The sequence below is a fragment of the Phaseolus vulgaris genome, chromosome 6, assembly GCF_000499845.2.
Source record: "Phaseolus vulgaris cultivar G19833 chromosome 6, P. vulgaris v2.0, whole genome shotgun sequence".
Classification (NCBI taxonomy): Eukaryota; Viridiplantae; Streptophyta; class Magnoliopsida; order Fabales; family Fabaceae; genus Phaseolus; species Phaseolus vulgaris.
The window spans coordinates 19,435,354-19,456,477 of NC_023754.2; the positions used below are offsets into that span (position 1 = coordinate 19,435,354).

General features: G+C 31.6%; 3 protein-coding genes across 3 annotated transcripts; 2 read left to right on the forward strand and 1 right to left on the reverse strand.

The window, feature by feature from the left end:
• Positions 1-1,968: 1,968 nt before the first annotated feature.
• LOC137831590 (cytochrome P450 714C2-like) lies at positions 1,969-12,377 on the forward strand. Its single transcript, XM_068639329.1, has 5 exons — positions 1,969-9,942; positions 10,252-10,478; positions 10,570-10,817; positions 10,902-11,256; positions 11,802-12,377. Exons 1-5 carry the CDS (start codon positions 9,657-9,659, stop codon positions 12,225-12,227), a joined length of 1,542 nt encoding a protein of 513 aa, XP_068495430.1. The 5' UTR covers positions 1,969-9,656; the 3' UTR covers positions 12,228-12,377.
• A 127-nt stretch (positions 12,378-12,504) lies between these two features.
• Positions 12,505-17,836, forward strand: LOC137831592 (reticulon-like protein B1). The gene is made up of 5 exons (XM_068639330.1): positions 12,505-16,133; positions 16,341-16,521; positions 16,696-16,840; positions 16,925-16,994; positions 17,392-17,836. The coding sequence occupies exons 1-5, from the start codon at positions 15,974-15,976 to the stop codon at positions 17,556-17,558; spliced, it is 723 nt and encodes a 240-aa protein (XP_068495431.1). The 5' UTR covers positions 12,505-15,973; the 3' UTR covers positions 17,559-17,836.
• A 780-nt stretch (positions 17,837-18,616) lies between these two features.
• Positions 18,617-20,764, reverse strand: LOC137831593 (protein YCF54, chloroplastic). Its single transcript, XM_068639331.1, has 3 exons — positions 20,282-20,764; positions 19,694-19,926; positions 18,617-19,091 (listed from the first exon to the last, which is right to left on the reverse strand). The coding sequence occupies exons 1-3, from the start codon at positions 20,552-20,554 to the stop codon at positions 18,899-18,901; spliced, it is 699 nt and encodes a 232-aa protein (XP_068495432.1). The 5' UTR covers positions 20,555-20,764; the 3' UTR covers positions 18,617-18,898.
• Positions 20,765-21,124: the final 360 nt, after the last annotated feature.

Here is a 21,124-nt window from a genome sequence, read left to right on the forward strand (position 1 = left end):
AGTCAAACACTTCTCAAACAAGATCTAAGTACTCCTCCGTCCAAATTCTGATTGAGTCACAATTCAAATAGATATTTATGACTAATTTTTTTTAGAAGATTTTCTTTATAAAATACTTATAAATCTTGCTAAGAATAATAATTTGCAAGAAATTGCATTTTAATAAAATTGAGAAGAAATCTACAATTTATTTGTCTGTGATTCTTTTATTCTTTTTTCAGAAAAATAAAATATAGATTATTTTGTTATAAGCATTTTATTAGTCTTTTGTATATTTTTTCTTTATGTATTTTAAACATGTAAATATTTTTTAAAATATTCTTAATCTTGTACATTTCTTTTAAAATTATCATAAACTACAAATATTATTAATAAGTTGATAAAACTATAGTTTCATATAATTATGAGATAACTTTACATCATATTAAAATAAATATAATATACAAAACTTTCAAATGGTTGGAAGGTGTTTGTGGGATGGTTGCTTCTTCCTGCACCTCCATATCTTCTTGTGCCACCCCCATAAATTTTTCGTATTCCAAAAATATCCTTTTCAATATTTCGGATTACATAATTCGGAAGTCTTTTTCTAGATTCAGAATTAGCTTTCGGATTATGTAATCTGGAAGTCTTTTGTGATTAGCTTCCGGATTACATAATCTGGAAGTCTTTTCTATACATAAGATTAGCTTTCGGATTATGTAATCCGGAAGCCTTTTTTTCAGATGTGTTATTAGCTTCTGGATTACATAATCCGAAAGTCTTTTCTAAATATGAAATTGACTTTCGAATTATGTAATCCAGAATATATCCAAATTATATAATCCATAGGCTTATTATTTCAAATCCAAGGGGTGGAAAAAAAAGGATAAAATAGTATTTTCATATTTAGTCTGGGGTGACACAAGAATGTATGGAGGTGTAGGAAGAAAGAGTCTTGTGGAATTTCAGGACAGTACTAGTGTTCTTTTTTTCCAAACGTTTGTTCTCTCTTCTCCTTAAAAAATGTCTAGTTTTTACCTGCTTTTCCCAAACTAATGAAAATGCTGCCTTTTCAATTTGTTGTTTTCCTTTTTCTGGGAATGATTTTATTTAGTTATCTTTTCATTTTTATCTAAGTTAAAAAAATTATAAAATAAAATAATTGATTTATAAGAAGAGATTTATATCTATTTTTTAACTTTATCAACATTCCAACAACAAAATTCATTGTATATATATTTGTTTTTATCTCAATATGCAAAGTCTTTTGCTTTGTATAAAATTATAAAAAATTGTTTTTTCCTTTTAAAGTCTTTGTTGTTTAGGCTTATTTAAGAGAGAGAATATTTTAATTATTTATCTTTCAATTTCATCTTATTTTTTTTGTATTGTGAAAGTTGGATTGATGGGATTTTGCTAAAAATTTAACTATAATGTTTAGTAAAAGTGCATAAAGAACTTTTCAAATAATTTGAGAAATATGTTTGCCTCTTTCAATCTGACTTGATTTTGTAACTTGTAGAAATTTATTGCTTAGAGCATTAAACTTCTGACCTTGATTTCTCAACTTACAACCACATCCTTTTCTAAGCAAGCTTTTTAAATTAAAAAAATTCATTTAATAATGCGTGTTATTTTATTGACCAAGAACTTATCTTTCTCCCTTTCTTTTCAATTAATTAATTAAGGGCTTGTGTTTCAGTTATGAAAAAAATAATGTCTCCTAATAATTGAAGCAAGCTTTTTAAATTAGCAAAATTGATTTAATAATTCTCTAGTTTTTGACCTCCTTTTCCCAAACTAATGAAAATGCTCACACTGCCTTCAATTTGTAGTTTTCCTTACTGGGAATTGTTCCTGCTAGGGAGATGGGACCTAGAGAACTGTTGAAGTCTTCTTCTCCTTCCTTCAGTCGGGCAGGTGGCTGGGTGATGGACTGGGATCCTTCTCCTCTTTCTGCTTATCCTTCGGCACCCGGGACTCGGTCGTCGGGTGAACACCGGATGGTGGGGGTACCTGCGAAGGCACTCCGACGCTCAAGTCAGTAAAGCGGGTGGTTAGCTCTCAGGTAGGTGAACAGTAATAATGACATACCTTACTCCTTGAAATGCGTGCTATTTATATTATTCTAGTGGGCCTACCTTGTTGGGCCCGTTTATCGAGGTGGATACCGCTTAGGGTTGCATTACCTAATTCTTGGTGATGGATTAGCTTCACTGATCTTGGTTTGAGCGTTAATTGTAATGGGGCTCGGCCATCGGCCAAATTCTCAGAGTAAGGATCGGCCACCGGCCAAATATTCGTGGCCTTCGGCCGTCTTGGTTGAGTCTTCAACGGTGTCGGTCCCTCGGCCAAGTCTCCAAGGGGTCTTGACCTTCGGTCTCTCGGCCAAGTTCTCAAGGGGTCTTGACTTTCGGTCTCTCGGCCAAGTCCTCAAGGGGTCTTGACCTTCGGTCTCTCGGCCAAGTCCTCAAGGGGTCTTGACCTTCGGTCACTCGGGCGGATAGTCTCTCGGCCAAGTCCTCAAGGGGTCTTGACCTTCGGTCACTCGGGCAGATTGACTGGGCATCGGGCAGCCAGATGGGTCCCAGTCTCGCCCGGTACCGGTACAGGAATGAATTTTTTTTAATTATTTTTCTTTTTTAAAAATATTAATTAAAAAATAAATTTTAAGTTCAACTTAATTTTATAAAATGAAGTAATCAATTTATAAGTCGAAGTTTACATCTCTTATATTATAAAATGTTTTTATCTTTATAAATATTAAAAAAAAATTATTACATATATATATATTTACCTCAATATGCAAATACTAGTCTTTTGCTTTGTATAAAACTATAAAAATTTGTTTTTTCCTTTTAAAGTCTTTGTTGTGTAGGCTTATTTAAGCGAGAAAATATTTTAATTATTTCTCATTCAATTTCATCTTATTTTTTTGTATTGTGAAAGTTGGATTGATGGGATTTTTGTAACAGCGTTAAAAAAAAAAAATGCACAGAACCTTTCATCCCATTACAGTAGCTTTTCTTTTATTTCTATCTCTTTCTCTTTCTAATTCTCTTTTTTTTTTAATTTTTTTTTCTTCATCTATTTTAGAATCTGATAAGAACACATTATAACTGAAGAGTTAAAAGAACATTTTTATCCGATCAGATTTTCAAACCCAGAAAGTTCATTTTTACTCTAAATATCCTTCGGGTTCTCTATTTTTTCTTAGGATTTAGTCATCAATTTTGGTGGGGTCAGTTGAGAAGAGTGATCCTCTCAACTTATTCTACTATATACTTAATTTTTGTTCTATTTGGATAACTTGCATTAGGCCCTTAAATTTTGAAGTTTATCTAGACTGGGAGGATAAAATTCTATAAGTTGTTTGGAAAGTAAGCAATTAAGGTAAAAGAAACTAAATTTAATTTTTAATAGCACCCTAGACTAAAATATCTGGATATGGAGGGGACGTGGTCTTAGTATTCAATTTCTCTTGCAGGGATGTTGTGTCTTTATACATTATGTCGTTTGTTTATATATTATTTAAACTTGTAAAAATATTAGATATTGATTGTATAGTATTTAAGTGTTGTTTTCTTTGCTGATAAAAAAAATGTTGTTGTTTATATGTTAAATAGACTTTTGAATGTTGTAGATCATGTTTTGAATCATATTGTATGATGAAAATGGTATGAAATTGAATTCATACATTTGAGATAATGTATGGACTGATGTTTATTGTGTATTAAGTATTGATGCCTATATGATAACAAAGATCTCCGAGCTTCATTGATGATCTAAGTCACATAGACTAAGATATCATGTGGTGAGAAGCTGATGGGGGAGTTCATGCACACCATGACATATGAGATGCATGACTTGAGTTGTATTAAACTTACCCTGGTAGGACTTACTTAATACGAGTCTTTCGGAAGGCGTCAAATGTTATTCTGTTTGTTGAATATCCTGGATGTTTAGATCCATGTGATATTTATGTGATTGTTTTTATGTTGAGATTTGAAGAAGATTGAGTAATTGAGAAATTGATCAATGTAATTTTGTTTCCTCTTTTTGATTAAATTGTGCATTTATAAAATTTTATTTTCACTAGCTTACCTTTGCTTTTCTTGTTGTGTTGTGGACTGCGATGGCCTGAGGAGATCTTTTAAACTTTATACGGTAAATATTTGTATTTCTATAAGTCTTAATCATGTAATAGAAATCTTTTAAAAAACTCCAAATTTATATAAAAATCGATAAATTTTTTATTGTAATAGCTAAATGTAATTTATGAGGTGTTACAGTTTTACCAAAAATTTAACTATAATGTTTAATAAAAGTGCATAGAGAACATTTTTCAAATAATTTGATAAATATGTTTGTCTCTTTCAAACTGACTTCATTTTGTAACTGGTAGAAATTTATTGCTTTACTGGTAGAAATTTATTGCTTATAGCATTAAACTTCTGACCTGATTTCTCAACTTACAACCACTTCCTTTTCGGAGCAAGACTTTTTAAATTAACAAAATTAATTTAATAATGCATGTTATTTTATTAATCAATATCTTATCTTTCTCCCTTTCTTTTCTTTTCAATTAATTAATTACAGTTATGAAAAAAATAATGTCTCCTTATAATTGAAGCAAGCTTTTTAAATTAGCAAAATTGATTTAATAATGAGTGTTATTTTGTTGATCAAGATCTTTTCTATATATCTTTCCCCTTTTCTTTCCAACTAATTAAGGATTTGGGTTTGAATTATGAAAAAAAGTAATGTCTATCCTAATGACATTTTTTAATAAAATAAATAAATCTATTCATTGTTAAAACTTTATATGTAAATAAAACAGCTAAATTTCCTTTATTTATAAAATTATAGAGAGAGAGTGTAGAGATAAGACAGAACAACGGAATGGAAGGAATGACAAATGTGAATTTTTTATTTTTAAATGGAATTTATAATTTTCTTTGATTTTGATAATTATAATTTTTAAAAATTTTAAATTTTAGATTTCATTTAATAGAATATCCAAATAAAAAAAAATCAAAACCATTTTAAATCTCCTTAAAAAATATTTTCCTACCTTTTTGTTGTTTTTTCTTTCTTTTGCAGAGATTAAAATATTTTGCATGTGAGATTATCAAAATAAGTTTGCCCTCTTTGAGTAAAGATAGAATTAGAGAATTGATTTTTGTGAATGCATTTAAAAATCCAATTACTTGTCAATTGTATTGAAGCTTTTATTATATGAAATATATCTATCATTTTCAATTTCTATGTTAATTAGAATGGCAATGATGTTTTCCATGACTTGTGTATTAATCAAATCAATAGCACAATAATGATGATTTGTATCAATATATTTCTTTATAATTGGGTTGAACATATCATATAATATAAGATAAGCTAAATCCCAATACTAATTTTTTTTCTTAAGGATTGTTAATTAGTTTTGAGAGTTCTATTTACATCATAATGGATGCAACCACGTTTTTTAGTCAATACTTTTTTTTTTATTTTGCACTTCTGAGATTAAATTTAATTATATTACGTGTGCAACTTATTTTAATTTATTTTTTTTAGAGTACTTGGGCAACTTATTTTATTTTATTTTATTTTTAAGAGTACGTGTGTAATTTATTTAAGAAAATGATAGCGCGTAACACGTAATATATGGATTATATTTCTTATCATAGGTTTACTATTTTATTTTATTCTATTTTGTAAATTCAGCTGTGGGAAGCGTGGTTAAACTATAATATATGCTCTGTCTTTTGGACAACAAAAAATATCATACTTTACTTTGATTATGCCAAATCTAAAATTAGTCTTTAAAAGTTTTTTAAAACTATATAATTAATATAATGTTTTTTACAATATACTCTATTATTATTGATTAAAATTTAATAAAAAACAAGATAAACTCATTGAATAAATTGTTATAAACTTATCCATATTCATATTTAATCCGTATGATGATAATTATAGATTACTGGGTCTGTATAATATCTTAATAACTTGATTCGATTATTGAATTTTAAGCTAACTTTTCTAGAAATACAAGTTAATTACTTTTCAGTATTAAAGTGTTAATTTTCTATTTAATAAATACAAACAAAAAATAGAATATCCAAGTTAAATACATTTTAGATTCTATTTAATAGAATATCCGAACAAAAAAATTATTCAAAACCATTTAAAATCTCTTTGCAAGTCATTTTTCTTCTTTTAAATACTCTTATTACAAGAAAATTATTAAATAACAATTAAATTTGGAGAAAAAAAATTACTTAATCTTAATTTTGACTAAATTATTTATTATGTTAGAGACTAAAAAAATATTAGTATTTATAGTGGTTTCTATTATTAATAAAAATTTATAAAATAATTTTTAAATTGGTATCTAAATTAACTATCAAGATTTTAATAGATTTTAAATTAATTTTTAAAAACTAATAAAAACTAATTTAAAATATAAAAATAATTTTAGTTTAACTTTCACAACTAATTATTAGATATTAATATAAAAACTTTTTTATAAATTTTTATTAATAATAGAAAATATTTTATATATCAATATAAAATGTTCTAGAAGTTAATCAACATATTAATTAATTATTTTAGTCTTTAAAATTAATTTTTATTTAATATTTTTTATAGTGTTTTTAGGTGTCTTTCTTTTTGCAGAGATTAAAATATTTTGCAATGTGAGATTATCAAAATAAGTTTGCCCTCTTTGAATAAAGATAGAGTTAGGGAATTGATTTTTTTTTAATACATTTAAAAATTCAATTACTTGCCAATTGCATTCAAGCTTTTATTATATGAAATATACACATGAGTTATGCCTTTGACTCTGAAGTATCATGGAGTCCTACATAACAGTTTTTTTTTTTAAAGTTTGTCATTAATGAATATATGGCTTAGTTTTATGTCTTTTTTAAAACATGATGCAATATATAGAAGTTTTGTTTTGTATCTTTATAAGGATCACTTAAGTTTTTTTTGGAAAGTTTTAAAGTTTTATTTTGATTAAATGATGTGTTTTTGTTAGATTATACGAGATAACTTATTAGACTACTCGATTGAAATATCTCTTGAAATATTTTTATTTATTATATTTTTTATTATTGATAAAAATAAAATAAAATACTCATGAGTTATGCATGTATATTTTATTTTATTTTCTTAATTAGTATAGGAATGATGTTTTCTATTACTTTGTGTATTAATCAAATCAATAGCACAACAATGATTGATTTGTGTATTGATCAAATCAATGTCTTTCTTTATAATTGGGTTCATAAGATAAGCTAAATCACAATAATACTAAAAAACTTCTTAAGGATTGTTATTTGGTGTTGACCGTTATTAGTACTTCATAATGGATGCAACCACTTTTTTTAGACCACATTTGTTTTATTTTGGACTTCTGAGATTTAATTTAATTATATTACGTGTGCAACTATTATTTTATTCTATTTTTGTAGAGTAATTGTGAAACTTATTTAAGAAAAGATGGTGAACACGTAATATATGGATTATATTTCTTATCATAGCTTTATATTTTATTTTATTCCAATTTTTAAATTCAGCTGTGGGAAGTGTGGTTAAACACTATATGCTTCTGTTTTCTGGACAGCAACAGAATCATATTTTGGTCATGCCAAATCTAAAATTAGTCTTTAAAAAGACATTTAAAACTATATAATTAATATAATGTTTTTTACAATACACTCTACTGTTATTGATTAAAATTTAATAAAAAAACTTTTTTTTATCAGTAAAAATAAATAAATAAATAAATGTAAAACACTCCAGAAGTGATTCAACCCTTATACATTCAGAACAAAAAATTCTCAATTTCCAAACAAATACAATGTACTTTCACAACAACAAAACACCTACCAATCGAAAAAGATCACTCGCTTTTAAATGAAAACATACAAATCAAGTGATTAAGACACAAATATTAAAAAGAGAAACAAACTGAAAGAACTTTAGAAGTAATCAAATACCATACCTTTAGCTGAGCCAAAGAGAAAATCTAAAAAAATTGTTAAATAAATTTATTAAATACATTGATATAAATTTATCGATATCCATATTTAATCCATGTAATAAAAACATAAAACTAATTAAACAAGTAAAACCCCACAAAAATTATGTTTTCTGATAAATTTAATTCATAACGATGAATAGAATTAAAGAGTATATCACTTATAACATTTCTGAAGTTGTTTACGAATGAAAATAAGTAATAATGTGTGTTATGTTGTTCATTATAAAATAGTTTTATCAAATTAATTATTTTTGTTTTTATCATATCACATTTTCTTATAGAAAAAATAAAATATCAAATGAAACATTTTAATAATTTTTTTAGTTTTTAATATCTAATTTAATCAATATAATATTTAATTATTTTTATCTTTAGAATTAATATTTTAGTTAATATTTTTTTTATTGAAACTAAGAAAAGTTTAATACTTCAATAAACATATTTTTTTTTCTGAACAAAATAGATGCTGGAAAAATAATAAGTAAAAAATGATGAAGATAATTTTTTTGCATAAACAACTTACTATAAATCAATGATTTGAACCAAGTTTGAAAAAACAACTTACTAGTAAAAACTGAAAACTAAACATAGTTTGTCTATGTACCGATATTGGCGAGACCGACCCCTCGTCTCCATCACCAAGACCTACCTGGTTGCCCGAGACTTGATCTACCTGACCGAAACTAGAGAATCCTGGTCGAGACCTAAGAGACTTGGCCGAGAGGCCGAGGCCGACGACCTACCCGATCGAGACCAGGAAAACCTGGCCGAGACCTCATAGACTTGGCCGAGACGACTGAGACCATGGAATCCTGGCCGACGGCCAACCCAGATTATCGTTAATGCTCAAAACAAGGTCAGTGAAGTTAATCCGTCATTAAGAATTAGGTGATACAATCCTAAGCGGTATTCACTCCGATAAACGGACTCAACAAGGTAGGCCTATTAGAATAATATAAATAGCACCCATCCTAAGGAGTAAGGTATGTCATTTATTACTGTTCACCTACCAGAACACCATCACCCGCTTTACTGACTTGAGCGTCGAAGTGCCTTCGCAGGTACCCCACCATCCGGTGTTCACCCGAGACCGAGTGTCGAAGGAGAAGTAGGAGGACGAGAAGAATCTCAGTTCATCACCCAGCAAACCGACCGAAGGAAGGAGAAGAAGACTTCAATAGTTCTCTAAGTCCCATCTCCCTAGTAGGAACAATCTAAACTATTTTTTACACTATATATATTTTTCACTGAACTATTTTTTCATTTATAAATAAAGTAATGTAATTATCTAAACTATATTTTTATTTTATAGCAGAAGAAAAGTAATCCTGATTAAGCAAGAGAAAAACAATAATTACCCTATTAACTAATGACAACCTTTACTGTCCAAACTAAAAGTAATTCCATAATCTAGTGATAGGCACGTATAATGCTAAACTCCAAAGTCGTCAAAGTATATTCAATACTATTCAATATCTATATTTTAATTTTACACATTTTCTCAGCATCCAATCTCTTTCATTATTGTGCTTTTCTCTATATAAAGACACACATGTTCTATATCAAACCACAACAGAACTTGTCTGTGATTTAGTCTGCACAGAAGAGGTGTTTTCTAACCATGAAGCTTGAATTTGATTCTCAGTTTTTAATATCTGTTGTATTTCTTGGTTTTGTTGGGCTGTTATGTTATCTGTACACTTTGTTAGTGGAGAAGCCAAATAGGCTTCGTTCTAAGCTAATGAAGCAAGGCATCAATGGTCCACCTCCAACTCTACTGCTTGGAAATATTTTGGAGTTAAAGAAAGCTCAGTCTGCCACTTCAAAGTCTTTTTCTGAAACCCCTTCCTCTCACAACTGTGCTGCTCTTCTCCTTCCATTGTTTGATCAATGGAGAGACCAATATGGTATGTTCCATTCTCTTATTATATCAAGTTCATTACTCAGTTTCAGCATCATCAATGAAACTTATCAGTATTAGAATTTCAAATTGCTGGGTACTAGCTGAAATAAACTGCTTATAGGTGTGACTTGGGTATATAGGAATACATTTTTTCACTCCAATCAAAGTAATAATTGCATAGTTTTGTTATTTAGATCACAAGTACGTAATGAAGGATTTCTCACCTTCAGCTTGTGGACTAATCTGTACCCTATGTTGCAAATAGTTTGAGTGGTTTGAGAATCAACATGCTTCAAATATCTTGTGTAAACAGGTCAAGTATTCATGTTTTCTCTTGGACCTATTCAAATACTGTGTGTAAACCAACCCGACATAGTGAGAGAGATTACTGTATGCACATCCTTGGACTTGGGGAAGCCTGCATATCAACTTAAACAACTAGGGCCTTTGGTGGGAAAAGGAATTTTAACTTCAAATGGGGCAAAATGGGTCCATCAAAGAAAGATCGTAGCTCCAGAACTATACATGGAAAAGGTTAAGGTATATAAGGTTTTTATTTTGCTTGATATTCACATATACTTTATTACATTGGCTCCTAACTTGCAATGGCTTAATTTTTTATGCTCCCAAGGGAATGATGAATATAATTAGTGAGTCTGCTGTATCTGTGCTAAACTTGTGGAGTAATAAAATAGAAGCAGAAGGTGGAGTTGCTGACATCAAAATTGATGAGTGCTTAAGAAATTTCTCTGGGAATGTTATTTCAAGAGTATGCTTTGGAAGCAATTATGCCAAGAATGAAGAAATTTTCTTGAAACTCAACACTCTCCAAGAGTTGTTGTCTTGGAAAAATATGTCCAGACGTATCCCTGGCATGAGGTGCAGTGCAGTTTTTCTTTATATTGTTGTTATATTGTCCTTTCCATTTTCAATTTAAGATTAATTTACTTGTGCTTGTTACAGCTACCTTCCAACAAAGACCAATAGAGAAATATGGTCATTAGAAAAGGATGTGAATGAAATGATAGTCCAAGTGGTGAATGAAAGAAAGAAAAGTGCTTTTGAGAAGGACTTGCTGCAAATGGTTATTGAAAATGTTAAGGATGATAACCTAAGTAAAGAGGACATTGACAGTTTTATCGTTGATAACTGCAAGAATATATACTTGGCAGGCTATGAGACAACTGCAGTTTCAGCTACATGGTGCCTCATGCTGCTGGCCTCAAACCAAGATTGGCAAGATCGTGTTCGCGCTGAGGTGCTGGAAATTTGCGGGGGTAGAATCCCAGATTTGAGTATGCTTGGAAAGATGAAGCAGGTAAGGATCCTTAGGCAGCATACACTACAAAAACAAGTCATATACACTAGTGGTTTTAACCTCCCCGATGATTTATATATATATTTGAGAGAGACAGTAGAAAAAACAAAAGAAACATATTATTGCATAATGTCAAAGTGAGGCAAAGAAGGTATATATACAATAAAAAAAAACTAACAGACAAAAGGATATCTTAACATACAAGATTAGATTAGTGTAAATAAATAGATTAGACGGTCTATTATTAGCAAATAGACTAGATGGTCTAGTGTTATTAGACTAGATGGTCTAGCGTTAGATAATTTACACAAACCATTTGGTGTAAGACTCTCTATGCATCAAACTACAGACTATTACTCTAAACTCATAATGCCTGTACTAACAGATTGATTTCTGTTAGATAAAGTAATAGTTGTTATGCTATAATGAAAGCAATTCTAATGCCTAATTTTTTTTCATAGTGATATTACAATAAATATTATTTTCAGAAGAGATATTGAAAATTTGAAAATACTATTAACCATAACTTGCATTTGTTGTGGCAGCTAGCAATGGTTATTAATGAAGTATTGCGCCTTTATCCTCCTGTGACTGTGGTGTCAAGAGAGGCCTTAAAGGACATGAAATTTGGGAACCTTGATATTCCCAAGGGGTTTAACATTTGGGTAATGGTAGTAAGTTTTCATACGAATCCAGATATATGGGGAGATGATGCCTACAAATTCAAGCCAGAAAGATTTGCCAATGGAACCATAGGTTCTTGTAAGTTGCCACACGTCTACATGCCCTTTGGGGTTGGTCCACGAGTGTGTCTAGGACAGAACTTGGCTATTCTCGAACTTAAGATGATTATAGCTCTCATATTGTCCAAATTCACTTTCTCACTCTCTCCACACTATGTTCATTCGCCAACTCTTAGGTTGCTCATAGAGCCTGAGCATGGAGTCAATATCTTAGTGAAAAAACTATGAATTGATCTTTCTGAGTGTTCTGCCAAGAGATAAACTAGTTTCCTAAGCATATGTATGGTCATGTTATAATGTATGAAGTCTTATAAAGCAAAAATAAGGCATGTGTTTTTGTTGGTGTTGAGGAATAAAGCAGAGCAAGATATTTTATTATCTTTCCTAACAATTACATTTATAATACTTGCAGTAACTGTCTCCTAAATACTTATGAACAGTAGAAATATTTATTTAACAATTGAAACAGGACAAATAAAGAGTCACATGCAGTTACGTGCATTTATGTGCAGTTACAATAACACAATATCTAACACTCCTCCTTGATTTTTGAACTGCAAACTCCAATCTTTTGTCATCTTAAGAATTCAAACTTGCTAGTTGGAAGTGGCTTGGTAAACAAATTTGCAACTTTTTTTTTTCTTTTCATCATCGTTTTGCTTAATCTTCATTCAACACCTTTGGATTTGACATAAAGTGCAGATTCTGAAAGACTTTTGTCAAAGCCTAAACTGAGAAGATAATCATCTTCTATTCGGCTATACCATGCTCTGGGAGCCTGTTTTAAGCCATAAAGAACTTCAGACAACTTATAAACTTTTTCTTCTTTTCCTTCCACAATGAAACCTTTAGGTTGCTCAACATAAATTTCCTCTTCAAGAAATCCATTTAGGATGCTGACTTGACATCCATTTGATGTACCTCTCTATCTCGAGGTATGTCAACAAGCTCCCAAGTTCTATTTTTCTCAATCATTAACAACTCCTCCTCCATTGCCTTTTTCCACTTTGGGTCATTGATAACTTCTGTGTGATCAGCAGGTTCACATACTGCAAAGTTACATCTCTATGATATAGTCTCTGAGAGTAATCGAATGCCTTTAATTGGTGGATCGTCTTTCATTTCAGATTTTTTGCATCTTGAGAAGCCATTGACCAAACTTCTTGTGTCATAACTCAACAGTACTTTTCTTTGTTGAAAATATTGTCTACTCCTCCTGAAATAGATCTAATGAGAAACTTTTGCCTCTCATTTTTACCTTGAACATATCTTGTCCTATAGTGGTTATCTTCAATAAAACACCTTGAAACTTTTTTATGGCAACTGACCAACACTTAATAAATTTTGGTCTATGTTAGGTACATATAACACATCAGTAATAGCTTTAGTACCTAAATGTGATTCAACATTTTCTCATGTGATTAAATCTATAGAATTTCGGCAGTTCCAATGTGAACTACTCTCTATTCACAAGACAAAATAACTTATCATTTACTGTCCTTTTGATTTATGTGGACGATATTATTTTGACAGGAAATGATCTGACAGAAATGCAGCGTCTTAAAGACTGTCTATTACGACGATTTCGCATTAAAGATTTTAGAGACTTAAAATATGTTCTAGGGATTGAATTTTCCCGTTCCAAAGCTGGTGTTTACATGTCACAAAGAAAATATGCGCTTGATACAGAATACGGTACTCACAGGTGCTCGTCCAGACAAATTCTCAAAGTAGCAATACCTAAAACTCACACCGGACGATGGAGAGTTATTAAAGGATCCAGTCAAATACAGAGGACTTGTGGGACGACTGATATACCTCACGGTTACTCGACCTGACATAGTGTTTTCGATTCGGACTCTAAGTCAATATATACAGGCTCCATGAAAACCTCATTGGGATGACACAATTTGAGTCTTAAAAGTACATCAAATGATCACCGGGACAAGGATTGCTATTGCCATCCGAGAACAATCAGACATTCACAGACTCGGGTATTGCATTTTTCTTGGTTCTTTTACTATCTCATAGATGTCCAAAAAATAGACAAAAGTATCAACATCATTTGTGAAAACGGAATACTGCGCGATGACCAATAATAGTTTGGTTATAATATTTGTTGCAGGATTTAAAGGTGTCATGTAACTTGCTAGCTCGACTTTTCTGTGACAATCAAACAGTCTTGTATATAGTAGCAAACCCAGTATTTCATGAACACACAAAACATATTGAGATAGACTGCCACATTGTGCGAGAAGAATTACAAGTCGGGTAATCCTTCCGTATGTACCGGCACAGTACCAGCACACAGATATTTTTACGAAAGACACTCGGTAAGGGACATTTTTTGACGTTGCGACGCAAGTTGGGTTTTGACTTTGCGACGCAAGTTGGGGGTTCATGATCTTCATCTACCAACTTTATCATATACATTGTAATTACTCTATACCAATAGTATGATACATCAAATTGATAGACTATTACTCTAAACTCATAATGCATATACTAACAAACTGATATCTGTTAGATCAAGTAATAGCTGCTATGCTATAATTGGAGCAATTCTAATGCCTAATTCTTTTTCATAGTGATATTACAGTGTATATTATTTTCAGAAGATACTGAGAATTTCAAAATACCATCAACCATAACTTGCATTTGTTGTGGCCGTTAGCAATGGTTATTCATGAAGCATTGCGCCTTTATCCTCCTGTGACTGTGGTGTCAAGAGAGGCCTTGAAGGACATGAAATTTGGGAACCTTGATGTTCACAAGGGGTTTAACCTTTGGGTAATGGTAGTAAGTTCACATACAAATCCAGATATCTGGGGAGAAGATGCCTACAAATTCAAGCCAGAAAGATTTGCCAATGGAACCATGGGTTCTTGTAAATTGCCACACGTGTACATGCCCTTTGGGGTTGGTCCACGAGTGTGTCTAGGACAGAACTTGGCTATGACCTTGCACTTTGTTATGACACAGAGTTATAACATGCACTTTGTGAAATTTCTTTCATAATTTTATTGAACAGAGACACACTTCAAAGTATTTACGTGTACAGAAGAAATTATAAAAGGGTGGTTTTTACATAATACAATGATGAATAATGGTGCTTACTAGTTTAATGCACATTTCTACTAAATAACCAAAGTTTATAATGCAAAACTTTCACACATAAAGATTAAAGTTGTTGAACATAGATTACAAGTCGTGTGCTAAAAATTTTATAATGTGATATAGTTTTCATTCGTTGAATTATTATAAATTCTAAATATATGAAATGAATATTTATATTGTGTAATATATAGATCAAAATACTAGATATAAAAAATAAATATTTCATTATCGATAAATACCATTAAACATTTAGTTTATGTGTATATACGACATGATAATTTCTTATAAAAAAATAAGTTAATTTGAAAAGAGAAATAATATAGTAAAAAACAAAAAGGAAAATAGTATTTATTTGAATTCGTGATTGCTTTCATGCGAATATTAAGGGGTCGATTATGGTGTTTAGATTATGGTGTTTGTGGTGTGAGATTTGTAACATTGCATTGGTAGAAAACAGAGTTTCTCCAAAAGAATTCACATATTCTTGAAAAGAAGAAATCTCGAAAAGGATAAACTCTCCACTGGTTATTAATCCATGGTAAGAAACTATACATTTCATCTTATAGACTTTGAATGTCTGTGCATCAGCATGCAAATTCTCTAACCTTCATGCTAACAAATTTATTCATGCGTGCATATGCATTTGTCATCATTTGATTCAACGTTGTTCTTCATTTGTTCATGCAATTAACATATTTGTAACGTTGATTAATTAATATTTTGTTAAACATGGCATTGTTTTTTTGTTTTTGGAAATGTCATTGTTTACAGGTTATACTATATCTATAACAACATTAAGAAAGGATTCAACATATAAAGGAAGAGGAGGATAAATAATACCTCAACCAACAGAATTCATGGATGTTGCAGACTCTGATTTTCTCAGTAACAAAGAAACCGATGATGAAGATTCTGAATTTGAGACTGATTTTGAGAGATATTTTGTGTTCTCCACTGCCAGGAACCGCTTCTTTGGCCGGAAAAGACCTCTTCGTGTTACCCTAGGCTCTGGACTGAGTATGCTCTTTTGGCTCTTTTACATAATTCCTTCATACATTACATGATTTGCGAAATTTCATTTGTGTTGCAAAAATTACATTGAATATGTTAACATAGTTTGAGGGCGTCAATAAGAAAGTACAGCATCATTTTACACAGAACAGTTTGCAAAAGTGTTCAGGTTATGGCAAAACTTATTGTAAACCTTGGTTTCTTTTTGCTTAGTCGCTGATATTATACTCTGGAGGAACAAGAAGATCTCATTAAGCGTTCTTGTTGGTGTAACTTTCATATGGTTGATTTTTAAGAGGATGGATTACACCGTGATTAGTTTCATTTGTGACTCTCTCATACTTCTATTGGCAATGTTATTCCTACGGAGCCATGTAACATCCTTCATTGGCATGTGAGTTTAATTCACTCTATCAGTCAGTTGTTAAAGCATTTGTTTCCCCTATCTCTTCACATTGTGTTGCCTGCTTATTTTCTTCTGCTGATTTTCATTGAATGAGCTTCTCTGCACACCTATTTAGATTATTGTCTTACACCAAGGAATGATGCCATCTTCCTGTTGATACAGATTACCACCACTTGAATTATCATCATTCATCTTGCCCAAAGGGTTTCTTGTCAGTACAGCTATTTCAGTGACACGTATAATTAATAATCTACTCATAACATTTGGGATCCTAGCTTCCGGACAAGATTTGAAGAAATTTCTCTTGGTGCTTCTCAGCATATTCCTAACCTTGCTTTCTCATCTTGTTAAAGTGTTATTTGGTTTTCTCTGACAACAAAGTAATCTGCAGGTTACAGTGACATTCGGAGTTGTCTCATTTCTTGACACTCGGTTCAGTGCTGCAACTCTAATCTACATAGGTCAGCTACCTACTTCATGCATCTATCACAACAGTGACATTCCACCAATGAAAAACGGACTCCAACATTGATATGTGACATGAAAGCTGGTGTCTAAAATAGAAGACACCTAGAAACCACCAATATATAATCAACATGATAATCTAAATTGAGAATGAAAAGTTGTATATTCACTTTCTTAAACAAAGTTATTAAGCTTTATAGTATTGTAAATTATTTGAAAATGCAAATTGTGATCTAGAGGAGTGTCCGACATGTACTATCTAAAACATGTTCAACATTTTGAAGGGTTCTGTGTTCTATAGTATTCCACACAACAGGCAAAGTGTATATTCAGTGGTTCTACTGAAGTGCAAGTTAGTACTAATCTGCTTTCTCCTTTGCTTTGATGGTGCAGCATCCGTGATATTGCTGATAGTGCCAGTGGTATATGAAAAGCATGGGGACGTTATTGACATCCTTGCGGAGAGGGCACTGTTTGACTTGAATCATCTATATGCAGATTTGATGAAGAAGATTTTCGGGAAATCGCAACCACCCTCGCAAGAGTACATTGAGGATTAGAAGCAACGTAATTCCTTTTGCAAACAAAATGTGCACAAAACGTTGTGGATTAATTTTGAACTAGCCTTTACAAACTTAAACTTAATTGTACAGTAATCTTACAAGCATAGTGCAAGGCTTACCCATCAAGTTCAGTAATTTTGGACTAGCCTTTACCTTTGTACATCGTTTTGCCATTGATTAATTATGTACAAACTTGTGGTTAACACGTACTATGTGATTAACAGAAATAATTATCGATTATATGGAAATATAATTTGATTATTGATCTTTAGAAATCGACTGTGTTGCTAACAAAAAAACTTGTGCAGGGAAACAACCCTTGTAAAATTGATGCGCAACAATAATTTGCCTCCGCGTTTGATTTATTTGAAAATTCATTGGAAACTTTACCGTCCTGGAGTTCAAACTTTTCAGTAGAAACTAAAAAGAAACAAAAAATAGAAAACATAAGCGTTGTAGAAATTGTTCACAACCTGTTATGTCGTAGTGTAAGAAACAAAATCTAAATAAATCACTTAGTATGTTTCACAAATTAAATAATAATAATAATGAAGATTAAATATGTTTTTCGTCCATATATTATAATACAAAATTGGTTTTTGTCTCTAATCCAAACTTTAGACTTTTTGAGTACCTGTAGTAAGGAAACTATTGGAATATATCCTCATTACAATTACTCAAGATGTCTAAAATTTGGACTAACAACCAAATGTTGTAGTTGATGTCTGTCTGGCTCATGGAAGGAATGAATCAAGTGAATGACTTTACAACCTTCAAGAAATGCAGAACGTGTCTACTTATATGAACTAGAAAGAAACCTTGTGGTCCTTCCTTCTTTAAAGCATTACTTCATTGCACTAAAGAAATATATCTGACCATGACAAGGCTCTGAATGTTTTAAGGAAGCCTTAACATACCAATGGATAAAAAAAGTGTAAAGTGAGTACATTTGAGGTAACTTCAGTAATGAATTGCTATTTCATGCCTTACAAGCAAGCTTTAAATAATCTAAATTTGAGAGCCTTAGAAGTCAATCTATTCAAAAGACAAAAAAATCTAATAAGTTGCACGCTTTCACATACATTTCTAGAAACAGAGAACATCAATCTCATAACAATATATATACTTTAACTCATTTGAGAGACGTAAACGCAATTCCTACAACTTAGATCCTAAGGCAACACTTCAACTTAAATAATCATACTACCTCTCGAAAATACAAAACTGAATGCAAATTTAGCCCTCTTTAACAACTATCCAGCTGCACTTGAACAGAAATCATTAGAGAAAAAGGTTTAAGACTACCAAGCACTGAAACAGTGTTGACAAATATTATCTTAAGGCTTCACCTCTTTCTGAACAGGGGGCAAGAAGGGTTGCCACCATCCAAATTCATATTTGGGATAGGGTGCCACCCATTTCTCAGGCTTCTCAAACTTCAAATCAGTAGGATTGAAAGCTAATGCTTCCTCTAGGCTCTCAGCTTCAAAACTGTCAGATAAAACTCGGTCCAGTCTCAACTTCATGAACCTGCCAAAAGTCCAAAACATACACAGGGACAGAATTACAAAGTGGCTGAAACATTATAAACTGGCATTTGATGCTATTTTGATGATTTTCATTGCAGCTATTTTGTTGATCAAACACTGTTTTCTTACCCCCATTGTTTTCATGTTATATCATTTGAAACGGTGGAGCTCCTATCAGCAGAAAGAACCCAAACACTAAAAGTAAAGAGAGGAAAATATACAGAAACCCTTTTACCACATTTAACAATTGGCAGCTTTAAGATTGTGAAATTATGAAAGAAGCAAATGATCAATTCTTGCTTGAGAAGTGAGAATCACCATGACACAAGCATACAAAATAGCATCTCTTTGCCCACATAGGCTTAGATTAAGTTGTCAATCATAGGTGGCTAGGGATTTGTCTAGAGGTTCTACCTAGAATGGCTTCCAATCCACTGTATGAAAACATTCATAAACACACATAACTTGTATATGATATGGAAGAATTTCCCTCCTTTCATACTTTATGACAGCCAATCCAAGCATCATATTTTCATGTATACTCCATAGTTTAAAGCACTTGTAGAATCAATCACTCGAAAAATGAAGAATTGGTATTCTTACTTGATCCAGGTACCATTGGTTGACACAAGAGCAACAGCAGGTCTCTTTAACCTGTTGGTAATGTTAGGGAACTTATCCAAGAACTTAGGCTCAATGACAAGCCAGAAATCCTGTTCTTGATTACGCTCCCCAAAGAGACGGAGCCGCTCAAACAATTGCTCCTGGAAATGCTCCTCCTCATCCAACATAAATTTTGCATTTGCAACAACAAAATAATACTTGTTTGCTTCATTCTGCAAAGACAAGCCAAAAAAGAAAGAATCAAATAAACTAAAAGTTTAATTGTAATGCTCCGACAGTGTAAAACAAAGTTAATTAAATTACCCCACATGTGACTTTTAAGGTAGTTGTTGTGAAATTTAACAAATTGATCATACACTATGGTTTGTGATTGGATGACAATGCATAGCATATTTTCCTAAAGTAATCATCATCAAAACCAATTCAAAAACCACACCATCAAGCGTTTCTCAGATTACAAGGATAACATAATAAAGGACTAACATCAAAATTGAAAAAGAAAAAGGTCAAAAAAGCCAAAATAAGCACAAATTCAATGTGGGGTTGGAGTGGGAGAGAGGAACAAACCTTGGTGGGAGGATCAGAAGAATTGAGCTGGTCAGAATCAACAGATGCAACAGCTGTGGTGAAGGGGCGTGCATGTGCTGGTTCCTTGAAGGAAGAGAGAAAGGTGAAGCTTTGGTGGGTGGGAGACACCAAACTCATGGGAAATGAGTGACTCCTGCTGGAAACACTGTGCCTTCTGTGTCCATTTGCTGAGGCAAGAGTGGCAGCATGCTGTTGTTGAGCCACCATTGTGGTTGATGAACCCAAAGTAAGAGTGGCCATACCAAGCATCATGGTCTTGTTCCCTCAAAACTCTTCTTCCAAACTTGTTTCTCAGAATCTCTCAAGTTGGGAGAAGATAGAAAAAGAGAGTAAGTTTGTGCTGAGGGCTTAGAAGAAGAAATGAAAGCTGCAAATGGCGCATGGACAGTGGGCAATGGGACAACTTAGGAGATATCAACGACAACCTTATCTAGTTATCTAAATCTACCTATGTTACTTCCCTTCCTAGTTACTTTCCTAAGTATTTAATTACCTTAGTTTCCATATAATTTATATTATTATAAAAACACATTAAAACAATTATTTTTGGTACATAACAAATAAAAAATTATACTATTAATCTTCTTTAATTTTTTATCTGTGATTTATAATTTCAATCTTCCTAAATTTATATATGTGTTATCTTTTATTATGATCCAATTCAACTGTAGACATGACAGATTCATTTAGAACAAGGCTCGATTTCCTTAGTAAACACTCAAATCTAAACGTTGTGAGTGAAAAATAGTAATTAAGAAAAAAATTACTGAAAATGTTCATGTTTCTCAATAAAATTTAATTATTAACAAAACTGGTAAATGC